Source organism: Pundamilia nyererei, unplaced genomic scaffold (assembly GCF_000239375.1).
Source record: "Pundamilia nyererei isolate P.nyererei 1_Seehausen unplaced genomic scaffold, PunNye1.0 scaffold00029, whole genome shotgun sequence".
NCBI lineage: Eukaryota > Metazoa > Chordata > Actinopteri > Cichliformes > Cichlidae > Pundamilia > Pundamilia nyererei.
Window position 1 is genome coordinate 66363 of NW_005187430.1, and position 17489 is coordinate 83851.

General features: G+C 41.5%; 1 protein-coding gene across 3 annotated transcripts in view; it reads left to right on the forward strand.

The window, feature by feature from the left end:
• The first annotated feature begins 4172 nt into the window (after positions 1 to 4172).
• Positions 4173 to 17489, forward strand: part of hectd1 (HECT domain containing 1) — a 53722-nt gene continuing 40405 nt past the window's right edge. For all 3 annotated transcript variants that reach the window (XM_013909687.1, XM_013909689.1, XM_013909688.1), the window contains exons 1-17: positions 4173 to 4374; positions 9140 to 9299; positions 9850 to 9999; positions 10100 to 10334; positions 11684 to 11911; positions 12432 to 12713; positions 12806 to 13076; positions 13393 to 13469; positions 13618 to 13716; positions 13877 to 13991; positions 14294 to 14468; positions 14763 to 14901; positions 15902 to 16072; positions 16158 to 16380; positions 16463 to 16726; positions 16881 to 17092; positions 17189 to 17335. In XM_013909687.1, the coding sequence (XP_013765141.1) occupies positions 9860 to 9999; positions 10100 to 10334; positions 11684 to 11911; positions 12432 to 12713; positions 12806 to 13076; positions 13393 to 13469; positions 13618 to 13716; positions 13877 to 13991; positions 14294 to 14468; positions 14763 to 14901; positions 15902 to 16072; positions 16158 to 16380; positions 16463 to 16726; positions 16881 to 17092; positions 17189 to 17335 (2778 nt within the window). In that variant the 5' untranslated portion in view covers positions 4173 to 4374; positions 9140 to 9299; positions 9850 to 9859. The remainder of the gene's footprint in view (positions 4375 to 9139; positions 9300 to 9849; positions 10000 to 10099; positions 10335 to 11683; positions 11912 to 12431; positions 12714 to 12805; positions 13077 to 13392; positions 13470 to 13617; positions 13717 to 13876; positions 13992 to 14293; positions 14469 to 14762; positions 14902 to 15901; positions 16073 to 16157; positions 16381 to 16462; positions 16727 to 16880; positions 17093 to 17188; positions 17336 to 17489) is intronic.

The following is a 17489-nucleotide window of genomic DNA, read 5'->3' on the forward strand; positions in this document are numbered from 1 at the left end:
TAGTGAACATGATTCATGAAGGGATTGTAGATCAAATTAAAAAGAATACCTGTTTTTGAAGTATCTTCATGACTCTGCGTATTTGTACCTATATTGTCGTCAGTCCAGTCCTTTTTGGTCACTTCAAATACTTTTATAGAACTACTATCATCTAGTTTTAATGTCAGTGGCACATTGTACCAGGATAAATTGGTCTCTTTAACAAAAACTGGTTGCAGCAGCTATTTTATGATAGGAATGCTTTTACTGGCTCCAAATTACTTGACATTCTTCCTGAGAGATATGATTGATCTGTTTTTGACAGAATTTAGGTCAACGAGTAATTTCTAACAGCTTAAATTCCTGCAATCACTTTTTGAACCGGCTTCGCACCCTTGAAAAACCCGTAGCTAGGCCCCTCTAGCTGGAGCAGCCAAAGGTAGCGTAGTTGGCTCTCCCCCAGCAGATTGTCCCAAGGGAAAACAGGATGGCTAGGTAACAGTGAGGAGGAAGCGTAGTTGTAAACAAAAGCCCATGGTACACCACCAACCCTTTCCTGTGTATAATCGGTTTTCCCCATACTGCAACATCCGCCGTGGAGCTATGTATTTACACACCTCTTTGCATTTAATTACATGTTATTATTAATCCCTGTCTCTCTTCCACAGCATGTCTTTGTCATGTCTTCATCTACTCACCCCCAACCTGGCGCGGCAGATGGCCGCCCCTCCCTGAACCTGGTTCTGCTGGAGGTTTCTTCACGTTAAAAGGGAGTTTTTCCTTCCCACTCTCACCAAAGCACTTGCTTAAAGAGAGTCCTATAATTGTTGGGGTTTTCTCTGTTTTCTTTGTATTTTTGTAAGGTTTTTACCTTACAATATAAAGTGCCTTGATTTCTATAGTGCCTTGTGATTCCATCCTGCCTTCCTGTAGGCATGTTTGTCTTTTATTGTCTTATGTACATACAGAGCACCTAAAACCAGTGTTGGGGAGTAACGGAATACATGTACCGCCGTTACGTATTTAAAATACAAAATATGAGTAACTGTATTCCGTTACAGTTACCGTTTATAAAGGTGGTATTTAGAATACAGTTACTTTGTTGAAATAAATGGATTACACGGCGGTACTTCCCTGTTTCATATTGTGGCGGGTCAGGCCTGTTTGGGTTTTGTTTGACAGCTACGTTCTGTTGTTCCAGGCGGCAGCGCCATGGTTACAGGGTGACGCTCTCTCTCTGCGTGTTTCCTGGGTGAGAGAGGCCTTTTTGTTGTTGGAATGCTACCGGTATAGCTCTAAAGAATGTAGCATCATAGGCAGTGTAGTCCGTGCTGCAGGGAGAATGGGCTGCCATACCCGTTATTTGTCTATGAGGGAGGGAGGGAGGGAGAAAAAGGAAGTACGAGTTGTCATCGAGCAAAAACGGGAGCTGGAAGCATGTAAATATAATAATAACCACTGCAGCCAAGAAGAGTGCCTGACGAGCCCAGTTGTAAGTAAGCTATTAAGACTCGACTGTACGCTTTGTTCGAAGTTTTCCTCCAAAAACAATAAGCTCCGCTGGAGCAGCCTTTCAACGCTCCTCTCTGTCTCTCGCTAGCAAAGTTGACCCAGACAACAAAGTAAAGCTAGTTTTCGACTACGAGCCCGACATATTATCCAGAGGTCCCTTTACTACGGTTCGGAGCCGCGGACCTTCAGTAACAGTAATAAATCACAGCAATAGTACATTCACGTAGTTGTAAACAGGATGATAACATATTAAGTAATCCAAAGTATTCAGAATACGTTACTCTCATTGAGTAACGTAACGGAATACGTTACAGATTACATTTCGGGGCATGTATTCTGTAATGGAATACATTTTAAAAGTAACCTTCCCAACACTGCCTAAAACTTAAGTAATGCCTATGATAATTGCAAATATGCAGTGATTAGGGAAGTTGTCACGTCATCATAGTGCCAACAGTTTGGCTCCATCCTATAGCTTTTCACTGAGTTCTCACACTGTTAGAACAAGGTCATGTGTGTTGTTGCTCAGTAATACTGCTATATTACTGTAACAAATGGAGCCTCCACTGAAAGCAGAAGAGTTTATTACAAAACTCGCACAGGCTGTTGATGTATTCAGGGTAGTAAACTCACTTTTCATAATAGGCTGAGCAATTTTAAGTTTGTTTATCCTATCTGAGGCTCTCTCAAATGACCAAGATCATCTCCAAAAGGGAGAACCCAGACACCCCTTGGAGGAAGCTAATTTCTGCCAATCCTTCCTTCTGTCCCTACCCACATGTTGGACCATAGATAAGAGTTTGAAGGTGTCTTAACTGCTAAACTGACTCCTCCACTTTCAGTTCTCTTGACCACGAAAACCTGGTATAAAATCCACATTACAGCAGGTTACAAAAGTAACTATCCCAGAGCAATCTGGAGGTCACAAGCTAATGAAGACAACAGAAGCACATTATCTGCAAAAAACAAAGATGTTTTTCAACAAAGCCCAATAATTGGAGACTCCACCATCTGGCTATGTCTAAATATTCTGTTCATAAAAACTATGAATCTGTGACAAAGGGCAGCCCTGGCAGAAACCAACACACACTGGAAATGAATCTAAATTACTGTACTCAATACAAACCAAGCTCTTGCTGCAGTTGTACAGGGACCGAATGGCCAGTAACAACTGGCCAGACATTCCATACTCCCTAAATACCTCACACAGGATGTCCTGAGATATGCAGTCAAATAGATTTTCCAGGTCCACAAAAAACATGCAGACTGATTGGACAAATTCCTATGCACACTAGTAATGAATTGGTGCAATATAATCTAAGCCACCACCAGACCTCCATGCAACATTGCAGAGACATGTCAGCTAGGGTAACCCCACAACATCCAGGGTGAATCTCATCCAGCCCAGCTACCCTACCACGGAGCAGTTGTTCAACTCAATCAGTGACCTCACCTCAAGTGATAAGCGAGTCATCCCCCTCAGCCTCACTCTTCTTCCATACAGAAAACGTGACAGTGGGATTGAGGTATTCCCTAAGTGTTCCTTCCACTGCCTTACCTATGTCCTCAGTTGAGGTCAGTGACATCCCACCACCGCTTTGAGACCAAAAGTCTTGTTCAGTGGTCTAACCAACTCCTCCCACACCCGAGTTTTTGGGTCAGCTACACTCCGCTTGACCTGCTGGTCTGTCAGCTGCTTCTGGAGTCCCACAGGCTAACCAAGCATGATAAGACTTCTTTTTCAACCTGATAGCTCCCTTGAACTTCTGGTTCTGGGATTACTGCCACAACAGGCACCAATGCCCTTGCAGTCACAGCATTTTGCAGTTGCCTCAACAATACAGATGCAGAACATGGTCCACTCAGACTCACTGTCCCCACCCTCCCTCAGAATGCAATTGAAGTCTTGTCAGAGCTGGGAATTGAAGATCTGGAGGACTGGGGCCTCTGCCAGATGTCCCCAATGCTTGCTCAATATACTTTGAGTATGCCATGTCTGGCCAGCATTTTCCCCCGCCACCTGATCCAATTCACCACCAGGTGGTGATCAGTTGATAGCATAGAAGCTCTTTTTACCCAAGTGTCCAAGACATATGGCCACAGATCTGTTGCCATGTGAACTTATGAACAGCTCAAACATGGTGTTTGTTATGAACAAACTTTGGAAAATATAGGAAAATATATTGGCCCTTACAGCTAGAATATCAATAAATATTTATACTTACTTTTATATATTTACTTTTACTTTTCTATTTGTACTTCTGCTTTACTTTTATATATTTATACTTCTGCATTACATCAACACCTTAGTTAAGTTGCAACTGCAAACGCTTCTGATGTGTACCTCTAGTAATCTAACTATACATGGCTGTTGATGCAGGGACAGTGGCAAACGGCCACTTGCACATGCTACTTCGTGGCTCTACATAAGTACAAATTAAAGTTTAAGGGAGATGTGGGAGCTGTTTGGGGACATCTGTAAATTTAAATCCACGCCGTGCTAATATTCAGTGTGTTATATATTATTTTTTAAAATGATATTTATGTGAGAGCTCGTGATTTACAAGTCGTGATATATACATTTTTGAGAATAATTAAGAATATTAATGAAAAAATGAAGCGAATAGCTTTTGAACATTGGCATTTCCGAGGCAGATAGTGACCTCTGAAGGCAGCGGGCTCAATCGCCTCAGCTCTCCATTTCAGTCCGGTCTGTTGTGTTTTGCGGGCCGCCGTCCACTCTGACCTCTTAAGACTCTTTGAGAAGAAATGGAAACACCTTGACGTAACTCCCGACACAAACGACTCTATACCCTGTATTTGAACCCTGAAGAATTATTCATACACTTGTCGATCGTCTCTCTGTCGAAAAGAGCAAAAACGGTGAGTGAATCGTTCTGCTGGTGACCTGAAGATCGAGGCCGTTGTCGCTTGAGTTTTGTGTCCGCTGTTTCATCGTGGCCTCTCGGCTCTCGTGGAACTCGAGTCCGGTGGTTTCCCTTTAGAAGTCCGAGGCCGCATGTATAGTTGGTTGACAAAGCAAGCATAAAATACAGATATAAATGATTTGAATAGTTAAAAAAACATTTTTGGACCAGACGCTTTAGTTGTTAGTAGGGAGAAAGCTTTTTTGTTGTTAAAGTCAGCTTGCTTTTGAAAGCTAACGTGGTGCTAAGGCTATCTAATCGGCTAACATTAGCCGGCTTTCCGGGTTTCGGTACATGAAATTACTTTTATATTGAGCGACAAACAATTGTATGACTTAATTGAAAGCAGCCGAGTCTGAGGTTGAGGGATTATGGAGATTTCTTTAAGTTTTATTTCGTTTTATCGGCCTGAAATCGGCCAATGCTTTACATTAGCGAATCTGGAAGTGAAGCTACTACTCGACTATAAAACTGTATGTACCCAACTGGACAGCTAACTCTAAGGCTTATCGCTTCCAATAACAGCTGTTCTATATCTCTTAAGTTGGTTTGTGTGAATAGTTCGGCTCCGTATGGCTCGTCAAATAATAAAAATTGCGGTCATACGATTAGCTCTCTCGGATATGGCTGAACGTTTGTTTTCCATTAGTCATAACAAAGCTTTCTTTGCCAGACTTTTTAACATTGCGTATATATAAAGTATAAAAGTTTGAATTCAACATGGGAACATTTAAATGTTGATTTCTTGTGTTACTACATCAACATTTATTTTTATATTATTGTTTTGTTTTATTTACCTAATGGTCACTTCTCTTAACAGTTTGCTGTGTAACTGTTATGTGATGTGTAACTTTTATTATGTTGGTGTACTGTAACTGTTTTACCATATTGTGAGCGTGGCAGCTGTTCTGTAGGTTTCAATCATGTCAAGCGAACTTTGCCGAATTACTGAGTAATAAATGTCCATGTTTCAATTGCTGTCTTTCTGGTTTAAGAAATGCTTTATGGAGAGCTTACATTCTTCTAATCTTGTCTCAGGTATCCACTCCTTATTGGAAAAGCTATGTTTCGGCAAGTTGGTTTCAACAAAATCAGTACAGTCTATGCGAAAGTAATTTTTTGTGATTAGATAATTTAACAAAGTTTTACAGGTGTGTGTTCTCCAGTATGTGTTGGTGTTAAATTAGTTTTCTTTTTAGTCTACCCACATTTTCCTAAGAAGCTTTTCCATTTGCCAGATCGCTGTAAGTACAATAAGAATTGGTTTTTAATACTTGCCTGGTTAAATGCTGCCATATTTACCTCTGAAGTTGGATGTCAGAACTGCGAGTGAGGTCACTTCCAAATTGATTGTTTCATTTGTAGTCAGATTTTCTCAGTTTCTAATAGAATTTTCAGCTGGAATGCCCCCTCAAGTCTGACTTGCGGTGCATTCCTGAATAAGTTGTAATTCCTGAGTTCCTCGTTGGAAATTGAATTTGGAATACCTATTCGAACACACAGCAACTGCCAAGTTAACAATTCATAGCAGTCCTTAACGTGTGCAGTAGTAAAACTTTTCATATGTGCTACCAGTATTGTGTCTTTGTGACTCACTAATCCTGCAAATGTCTGTGTCCACGTATACTTTTTGGTCAGACAGAAGGAGGAGATGAGATTTCCCCCACCCGAAATGCACTCCCATGCACGTTCTAGGATTCTGACTGTGTGTCACTAGAATTGAATGATGTAAGCAATTGTCCAATGTTGATTGGCTGACAGGTGGGCCAAAATGAAAAAGGGAGCAATAGTGGAGTTTACTGGGAACAGGGAAACTGTGAAAGAAATTTTGTGGATGAAAAATTAATGCATGAAAAGCACAGACAGTGGCTGCAGTGGACACATTTCATTTTTCACAACACTCGTTCTTGCTTGAGCTCTTTGAATGTTAGAAATTGGCTCAGTGAAGCTGGAGGATGAACGCCAACTTTTTTTCCACTCGATAAAAGTTAACGTGAGGGATTCTGGTGGTTAGGGACAAATGCAATCGCATAGCAGGATGCTATGAACTTCAGTCAGGAGAACAACTGAGATTATTCATCCACAATACGAGGTTAGTTATTAATATACTGCAACAACATGGGAATAGAACAGCTGCCAGAGAATTCAGCATTAATGAATCAATGTTACGGAAGTGGAGGAAGCGCAGTTTTTGGCTTTCCCCATATTTCAAAAGTGCTTCATCTCTTTGCTATGACTGTCGCCTGGCATAATTTGCAGATGATAATGGTTTTAGCCGCTGCGATGCTTTCGACCAAAACAGGCGCAGCTTGACGACATCATCGCGATATGGCAAAGGGGTGGGATTAAATAAGTGTATACTTCTTCCCACTCCCTTTCAACATGTAAATTAATCAGAATGGTTTTTTGTATGTAATTTGTATAGTATTTTTTTTCTCTCTTATTTCTTTTCTAAATGTACTTGTATATTGTTCACATGTTAAATTAAATTACCAATCAATCATAGAGCGATATAGTCAAAATCTCTATCGTTGGCCAAATTTATATAGTTTCTATCGTATATCGTTTATATCGCCCACCCCTACACAGCACCACCTCATACAAACTAAAATATTTTTTTTTTCAACTGTATAAGACAATTGTTTTATCACCCTTTTCCAATAGGGTGATAGTACCTGGTACCAGGTACATTTTTAGTACCTACTCGACTAGGGTTTCAAGTGATCCCAAAAATATGACGTGCCACCTATTGGCTAGTCGGTCGCATTACTCGATGAGTCACAAGAGCTTTGTCAGATGTTGCCACACATGCAGTTCATATCAATTGATCAATTCTTACAGGGTGACAGTAGCTGAGCTGTATCCCTCCATGCTGCAGGAAAACTTTGTGAGAGAACTGGAGGTGCAGAGGGAGAGTGGTGGCAGGGGTTTAAGAGTGTTGTGATAGTAGCGTCTGGAAACACTGAATTTACTGAAGTTATTGTGTTATGGCACATGCCATTGCCAGATCTTCTATATTATAAATTCGAACTATATCTTAAAGCTTTGATATACTAATGGCTGACCTAAAGTCTTGGTTGTTATATATAGTGCAGCGGTCCCCAACCCCCCGGGGCTCGGACCAGTACCGGTCCGTGAGTTATTTGGTACCGGGCCGCGAGAGTTGAGGCTCAGGTGTGAAATGTATAGTTTTCAGGGTTTTTATCGGTTTTCAGCGTTATTTTGTTATCATTTCTATCGTTTACTCGGTTTTCCTTGGTCTTTTCACGTGTGTTATGAATAAATTTTCTTTTTTTCGATACCGGTACTAGTTTTATTTTGTTGTATTTATCCGCGACACCTTAAAGGCCGGTCCATGAAAATATTGTCGGGCATAAACCGGTCCGTGGCGCAAAAAAGGTTGGGGACCGCTGATATAGTGGATTTCACTATCTAATGTTTTGAACAGTAACCAATGCTTTTAGACTAGAAAGTGGTTTCTATGAGGCATCCTTCCAATTCTCAGCTACACTCAAAGAGCCTAGACAACCTCCACAGGGTAAGCTTTGGTCATGAACAGGAAGAATGAGAAAGTGTTTTCTATCACACTGTGTAATTCCCAACTTCTATCTGGACTTGGACAATAGAAACACTATCAGGGGTTAAAAGGTGTTAGGGGGAGGGCCAGCCAAATTCTGTCTTGCTGTGGTTGCCCCATGGTGGTGGTGGGGTTGAGAAGAGGTCAGGATGCACAGGATGCCAGTTGTGATGATTAATCTGTGGATAAGAGGATCTGCATCAGCACAGCCTGTTTATATCCAGACAGTCAAACAAGCAAGCAGACTTCAAATTAGCCACTAATCAACTTAGGGTGCAACCAACAGACTCTCAGCAGGGACTGCTGCATGGTAATGCTTCTGAACAGAGCCTCTGGTTTGAAGATGTGTTTAACAATAAAAAAATTCTAAATTGGTATTGAGTTTTGCATTGTCACAGTAAACTTAATGTTTATAGGCTGCTGCTTTCAGTCAGTGGCTGGTAGGAGTATAGTTGCAACAATAGTCAAGATTTCAAAGCCTTAATATAAGTGCTTTGGCAGCTGCCATTTGTGTTGTTTTTTTGTTTTTTGTTTTTGGGAGCCACAAGTGACCGCAAATGAAAGGGTGGAGTGCCAAGTTTATCAAGCTACATCCAGAAACCTATATGGATACAGTGTACAGATACAAGTAGCTGCTGGTGGGTACTAAATAACAGACTAATGAAACTGAAAAGTTTCACTCACCAAAACAGAAGTACAAATGTGGATGGTCTGTACCTCAAAGGTGGCCTTAATATCAGTCAGTCAGTTCCATTTAAAGGCACCAACATCACAAATGCTTTTGAGAGGTCCAGTAAATCAAAGCAGCCACAACTCTGTTATCCAGATGGATGAGTTGGAAAAACATTCAACCTCCCACTTTATAAAATAGTAAATATATAAATGGATGAAAATATGTGTTGTTGTTGTATTTTTTGGGGGGTGGGGGTTAATGCTGTAACATGGGACTGACATGGGAGACCCCAATTTGTGTCCATTAGATGAACTGCATTTTTTATTTTATTTTTTTGCCACCTTTACTTTAGCATTGGTTTTCGGCCCTTCTGTTTTTCTAAATGTGGATCAGATAATCATTTTAGTGTGTTTCATGTACAGACAGATGAATGTCAATTGAGCCTTTCTCCTCTGTTCTTCCTGTTTGCAGGTAGAGAGACTTCATGTCCCAGAAATCCCTGTGAACGTCAGCCCTTCCTCTTAAGTGTGTTCCCTTTCCCATTCTCTCTCTCTGGTTGGTTGGATGAGTCCCAAACAGCGACACAACTGATTGGGTGTTGAGCCAGACCGGGTAGCCAACGGGAAGCTAGGTGAGGCTTTCATTTTGTTTGTTGGTTTTTTGTTTTTAAATTATAATAATTTATTTTACTTCCAGCACACTGATTGCACACAAAGTCCACATAACAGATACCAAAAAACTGATGTAGCTTCAGATCGTATTTCACTTAGTGACGTCATTGTCAAGTAAGGAAGCGTTGAAAAATGCTGTTACAAATGAATGGCAAATTGATACAAACCCCCAAAGGTGATATACCTGGCAAGTAAGTTTTTTGTTACCCCCCCTATTGGTACAAATTAAAACATGATCAGGATCATATAGCTTGGGTAAATTACAGCGAGCTGGCCAACAAAATCACATTTAATAGGAAGTGCTAACACTTTTAATTATATCTAACAATAAATAAACCGTACAAATCAGATTTGTTTGATCATTAGTACAGTAATAGCTTACACGGGGGCTCGGTTAGCTACTTAAATGTAGCTAAATTATGCATCTTTCATCTCTACTTTGATTGCTTGCACATAAATGACAGCTGTGAGTGACAGTAATAAGATTTCTGTATATTTCTGTTGCTTTAGGCTAGCCATCATGGCCGATGTGGACCCAGACACCCTGCTGGAGTGGCTGCAGATGGGTCAGGGTGATGAGCGTGACATGCAACTCATTGCTCTGGAGCAACTCTGCATGCTACTGCTCATGTCAGATAACGTCGACCGCTGCTTTGAGACGTAAGTTTGTGTATTTGTCTCACAAGCATTCAGTTGGTGGTCATGATTTCAGAATTCAGCACTCTCTCTTCCTCACCGTCACCCCTCTCTTATCTGCCAGATGTCCTCCTCGGACATTCCTTCCAGCACTCTGTAAGATCTTCTTGGATGAGAGTGCTCCAGATAACGTGCTGGAGGTTACAGCCCGAGCAATAACCTACTACCTGGACGTGTCGGCAGAATGTACCCGCAGGATTGTGGGAGTGGATGGGGCCATCAAAGCGCTGTGTAATCGACTGGTGGTAGTGGAGTTGAACAACAGGACCAGCAGAGACCTGGCTGAGCAGTGTGTCAAGGTAGGAGACAACTGACTATAAGAGAGAGGCCCATTTCATTTGTCTGATCTGTTTCTTGTCTTATGGTGGTTGTTGACAGCTTTTAAACATAAGCCAAAAGCCTCAGTCCAGCTTGCTTTGCTGGGCTTTCAAATAAATCCTCAAAATTGGAACGTACTTCCTTATATAAGAGGAAGTCTTGTGATCTGACATGACATCTGTCACACATTGAAAGTCCATATGTGAAGGAAAGTTGTATACATAGTTGCTCATGTCATATAGTAATGTATTAACATTTGGAACAATCATTGAATCATTGAAATCACACCTCCTCACTTCACCACTAAAATCTTGTATCACGACATGAATTGACTGAAAGTATATGTTCTGTTATAGTTCTAACACACTACCCTGGCTCATCAAAACAAGGGTAATATCAGTCGCAAGCAGCTGATCCCACTGCTGTACAGGAGAACCAGACATGATGCACAGCATGTGCTGTTACATATGTCTTGATTAAACTTGATTAATGCTGTTGCAGCAGTTGATGAAATAGTTACAACCTTTAATCTATTGAACTAAATTACAGTTTCATCTTTTCCTACTGGGCTGACTGTCAACACGCTCTTCAGTGTCTCCAGCTGTTTCCTGCACACAATTGTCACAGATTTTCTCAAAGCATTGGGCTGTGTGGCACGCATGTGATTTTTACACTTTAAGCAGTATGATAGTGGAACAGGTAAAATTTGTGGAAAATAATAATACTAATACAAAAAAGTCAAATACTTGAGTATTTAAAACCTCAATAGAGTCTAATCAGAGAGGAGGGCATCTCCCTGATCTGTTGCTGTGTTATTGTCCTGAACAGAAAGCTAACACATGAGATGAAGTTTTGATCAGCTGCTTCTCTGTTTGGGTGGGGTTCTTTGGGGTTTGGAGACAGAGCTATGCCATAGACATGAGATCACAACAATGTGCTGCCAGATGTTTATTAATTATTTTCCCAAACAGTGGTGTTTATTCAGGCCCTACTTTGTCACCAGTCCGATGTGTTAGATCAGACTTGTGCTAGAGGCCCAGAGGGGTTCTTGATCCACTAGATTTTCTGTTTTTCTGTCATTTGATCCTGTTATTCTCAATTTTTCAAATTTTCTTTTTTTGATCTTCTGAGAAAAGGTAGAAATATCAATTAGTGAGGATGATGGGAGATCAGTCTCTATGTTGAGTGCTTTAAATAAATCATTGACTCACCCAAAAATGTTATCTAATGGCATAGTTTGGAGAAGTCTGTGATTCAGGTACACCAAGATTTGGAGTTACATATTCCTTCTAGAGATTAAGTTTGAACAGATGTTTTCGTGTTTCTCCAGGTGCTGGAGTTGATCTGTACCAGAGAGTCTGGCGCAGTGTTTGAGGCAGGCGGGCTGAACTGTGTGCTGAGTTTCATCCGAGACAGTGGGCACCTTGTTCATAAAGACACTCTGCACTCAGCCATGGCTGTTGTGTCCCGCCTTTGCAGCAAAATGGAGCCCCAGGACTCTTCTCTGGAGACCTGTGTGGAGTCTCTGTCTAGCCTCCTCAAACACGAAGACCACCAGGTAAATATAGAACAGGGGTTGCATCCAGTTAATGCACTTTTCTGATTATAAATACATGGTATGAAAGAGACTTTGAAATAGTTGCTGCCCTCCCTTCTTATTTGTGTTATTTGCCACTTTTCCTAAACTGAGGGTGGTCATAAAAGGGGTGGAGCTAAAACTGCTTCTTTCTACTATATGAAGGGGGTGCACCAAGTATTGAGATAACTGAAGTTTCAGAGTTTGGATTGTCTCTTTCTCTATGAATAGATATTACAATGAAAGATTAGGTTTTTGTTCTCTCCTAATGCTGTAACAACTCCTAGCTTCAACACAGAGACTATAGCTTTGTGCCTCTGAGAAAAATGATTTAAAGAAAGAAGTAGTGGGACTTTTAGAACTAATTAAATTATAATGTTTTGTTTAAAAGGTACTGTGTTGGAACATTAATAACTCGAGGGAAAATTGTGAAAAGCATTGCTAGATCTTTAACCTTGTTCAGGCTGAATATGCTATAACTCAAAACTCTCCTCTCCTGCAGGTGTCAGACGGTGCTTTGCGCTGCTTTGCCTCACTGGCTGACCGGTTCACACGTCGTGGTGTAGACCCTGCCCCTTTAGCCAAACATGGCTTGACAGAGGAGCTGCTGTCCCGCATGGCGGCTGCTGGAGGGACAGTGTCAGGCCCCGCATCTTCCTGCAAGCCAGGCCGGCCTTCAGCAGGTGCAGGCCCCTCGGCTTCTGACTCGAAATTGAGCAACCAGGTGTCTACCATTGTCAGCCTGCTGTCAACACTCTGCAGGGGGTCTCCGCTAGTGACACATGTAGGTCAAAACACCTTGAATGAAGATGTATTTATTACTTTATTAAGTAAGAAGTCTGATCAACATTAAATGTTCTCTTTCTGGGTGTCCAGGACTTGTTGCGTTCAGCACTGCCCGATTCGATGGAGTCAGCGCTGGGAGGAGATGAGCGCTGTGTACTGGACACCATGCGGCTGGTTGACCTCCTGCTGGTGCTCCTGTTTGAGGGGCGAAAAGCGCTGCCAAAGTCCACAGCAGGGTCGACGGGCAGGATCCCAGGGCTGCGACGTCTGGACAGTTCTGGGGAGAGATCACACCGACAGCTCATCGACTGTATCCGTAGCAAGGACACAGATGCTCTCATCGATGCCATTGACACTGGAGGTGATGATGCAAACTAATAAATATTACAGAAGCCATGAGTCTGAGTGTTGATAGTTTGGAAAAATTTCATCACACTTCCTTTTAACTTTGTAATCATATCAGCTAGACTGTTATATATTTGCATATGTATTACAAAAAAAAATAATAGAACTTGGTTTTAAAGTTGGCTTCAAAAGTATAGGCTTTAAACGTATTGACAGGTTAAACTTCAGTGAAATTAGGTAGAAAACAGGTGGTGTTTTGCTGAAGTGTGTGTGTGTGTGTGTGTGTGTGTGTGTGTGTGCGTTATCGGTAATAATGGAATGTTGTTTTGTAGCATTTGAGGTGAACTTTATGGATGATGTCGGACAGACGCTGCTCAACTGGGCTTCAGCTTTCGGCACGCAAGAAATGGTAACGATAAAACTTGCCATTTAATCTGGACTAAATTAACTGAAGAACATCTAACTGACAATGATATTAGTTTTTCAGTTTAATACTATTACAAATTGTTATCCGTGTATTATTTAATTTCAGTTTCACCAACTGTCTGTTGTTCTAGGTTGAGTTTCTTTGTGAGAGAGGAGCAGATGTCAATAGAGGTCAGAGGTCATCGTCACTGCACTATGCTGCCTGTTTTGGACGCCCGCAAGTAGCCAAGGTAACACACGAAAGCTAAGGATGAAATGCACGTTTAGTCCTGCAGTAGTCCAGTTTCTGAAACACTTTTTTTTTCTGGAGTAATGTGTTTTGCTGACTGATTTATTTATTTTATTTTATTTTTTTTTTTGCATTGCTTCCTTTGTAATGTGTGTGTGCAGACTCTCCTGCGTCATGGGGCCAACCCTGACCTGAGGGATGAGGATGGAAAAACACCTCTGGACAAGGCTAGGGAGAGGGGACACAGTGAAGTTGTAGCTATACTGCAGTCTCCTGGTAAGTAAACCAGGTCTATGCAAGACCACTACTGCTATTGCTGGTTCCGCTGCTATATCATTTCATTGTAACGTGCCTTTTCTGTCTCTGACTTGTGTTAATTTTGCACTTTTGCCTTTCTTATGCCAAAAACTGAAGTTTCCTTGCAATGTCTGAAAAAAAACCTGAAATTAACCCAATTAACCAGGCCCTTTGCACCTACAGTAGATGTGCTTTATGCTTACCTGCACTTGGTTTTGCTGACAGAGAGTGATGCACAAATGTCTATCGGTCTCGAAAGGCAAACAATCTGTGTGTTTCAGGAGACTGGATGTGTCCAGTGAACAAGAGTGATGACAAGAAGAAGAAAGATCTTAACAAAGAGGAGGAGGAGGGCAGTGAACCCAAAGGAGACCCAGAAATGGCTCCTATCTACCTAAAGAGACTTCTGCCTGTTTTTGCACAAACATTTCAGCATACCATGCTGCCTTCTATTAGGTAAATGACAGTGTCTAAGCACTCTGCAGCAGCCATTCATTCACCTTAATTAACCATTGTTTACTACGCTACATCAGATAAACTTTAAATATTGTCGAATTTACATGAGTTAATCGAATCATATTACATTGTGTTCTTTCTGTTCTGAATCAAACTTCACTACTATGTCCAGTGCAAATCTTAATTAAAGGAGCAGAAGTGGACATAAAAGGAACTGCTGTCTATAATTAAAACCAGGCTGGGAGTTCTCACTAGAAAAATGAAGTTGCATGTTTCTATTTTGATGGTTTTCAGGAAAGCTAGTCTGGCTTTGATCAGGAAAATGGTTCACTATAGCAGCGAAGTGCTGCTGAAGGAGGTGTGTGACAGCGAGGCGGGACATAACTTGCCCACGGTGCTGGTGGAGATCACAGCTACTGTCCTCGATCAAGAGGTACAAACACTCAAATACACAGACACAGACATGCTTTTGGGTCTTATTTGTCAAACCTTCCAAAACCCAGAATCTTAGCAGGACATACCTAGTTGGAATAGATCTAATTTTAGCCCAACAGAGAATGAACACTAGCAATTAATTAATTACAATTATTAAAATGCTGCCGTGTATATACTACAAAGGCCGAAAGGTGATGATCACATTGACTTACATGGTTTTGGGTGCTTGAGTGCCACACAGCACAGTGGTCCAGTGGTGAGCATTTCTCCTTCAGCTGATTAAGGCTGTGTGAATTTTCTCAACGAAGCTGGGCTACCTCCCACAGTTAATTACATGTTATGTTAACTAACTCTAAGTTTTAAATCGTTTTTTTTTATCTATGGCTACACCATAGATCTGGAGGTTATTTTTTTCCATCACAGTTCTTCAAGTCCGCTATCTTATCCTGCATTTCAATGTTCTGTTTCAGCAGTGTATGTTTCATTTACAAGCAGTCTGATTCCAAATCTGTTGTCCATGTTTGTGTTTTTGAACAGGGAAAGGTTTTCCTTTGTAGTTTTTATTTAATTTAATTTAATTTTTTGTAATGTATATTCACTAATGTGGCATCCCAGATCTTGTTCAAAGTCTCTCAACTCTTTATAAAGTAGTGTCACGTTTCTGAGCAGTGTGTTATGGTTAACGCAGCTTCTTCCCCACTCTAGACAGCCTGAGGAAATAGAGATGCAAAGATGTGCAACACAGGGATGATAAAGACTAAGGAACCACTTTAGTGTTTTGACCACAAGACATGATGTTTTACCTGAGGTTGATCTTCTTAAAAAAAACAAAAAAACCCAACATTTTTCACCATGATGTCGTACTGTTATGTGACAGTCTAAGCATGCCTACACACTACATGTATTTTAGCCAGACACATATGTCCTAAATCTTTTTTCTTCTTTTAAGGAGGGATATGATAACATGTTTTCTTGCTTTCTCTCTCTCCCTGTGTCAGGACGATGACGACGGTCACCTTCTGGCTCTGCAGATCATAAGGGATCTGGTGGATAAGGGTGGAGATGTTTTCCTTGACCAGCTGGCTCGACTAGGCGTCATCAACAAGGTGTCGACTTTGGCTGGACCAGCATCTGATGATGAGAACGAGGATGAAGCAAAACCTGAGAAGGTATACACCGAGAGGACGATGAGATGAAGCTTAAGATTTAGTCTTCAGTATGTGTATATCATATATATATACATTTTTCTCGCAGGAGGAAGAGGTGCAGGAGGATGCTAGGGAGATCCAGCAGGGGAAGCCATACCACTGGAGGGACTGGTCCATCATCAGAGGCAGGGACTGTCTCTACATCTGGTCTGACGCTGCTGCCCTTGAGCTCTCCAATGGCTCCAATGGCTGGTTCAGGTTCATCCTGGATGGGAAGCTAGCCACCATGTACTCCAGCGGAAGTCCAGAAGGGGGATCGGACAGCTCCGGTATGAGTTAACATGCTTATAATGCACTTGCATATCTGTCATTTTGTTCTGCTGACAATGGTCCATCTCTTTTGGGCTGCAGAGTCTCGCAGCGAGTTTTTGGAGAAGCTACAGCGGGCACGGAGTCAGGTGAAGCCAGTAACAGCCAGTCAGCCCATCTTGTCCAGTGTTGGCCCCACCAAGCTGACCGTAGGGAACTGGTCTCTGACCTGCCTGAAGGATGGAGAGATTGCTATCCACAACTCAGATGGGCAGCAGGCCACCATCCTGAAGGAAGACCTGCCTGGCTTTGTCTTTGAGTCTAACAGAGGAACCAAGCACTCTTTCACAGCAGAAACATCCTTGGGTGAGTCTCATTGTCTAATAAGCAAAATGTATACAGGTAAGCTATCAAACAAAGGAAAATATTCTTCCCGTTGAAATTTACAAACGTGTTCAGCAGCGTTGTTAAATGTCTCATTTTCGTGTGTCTTTGTGTGTGTTCGCATGTGCCTGAGTAGGCTCAGAGTTTGTGACTGGTTGGACGGGGAAGCGAGGCAGGAAATTAAAGTCAAAACTGGAGAAGACAAAGCAGAAGGTGAAAAGTATGGCAAGAGAGCTATATGATGATCATTTCAAAGCTGTAGAAAGCATGCCCAGAGGAGTGGTGGTTACTCTCCGGAACATTTCAACACAGCTGGAGTCTGCTTGGGAGCTGCACACCAACAGACAGGTACACAAGTACACATTAGTAGACAGACTCTCATTGGGTTGCAATAATAAACAGTAATGTAAATGCTTACATGCTTATGACTTATATTGTTAACAGTGTATTGAAGGGGAGAACACATGGAGGGACCTGATGAAAACGGCTCTGGAAAACCTGATTGTAGTTTTGAAGGATGAAAACACGATTTCTCCGTATGAGATGTGTAGCAGTGGCTTGGTCCAGGCTCTGTTTACAGTCCTTAACAATGTGAGCTAATTCTAAATCTCTCATTCATCTGATTATTTATTCTTTATTGAAATATTCTAAGGTACTGGTTTTCAAATAAAGGCCTTAATTAGTATATTTTATATTTTGTTTTTTATATACATGGCCCTTTCTGCTTCTTTAAACGCTTTATTTT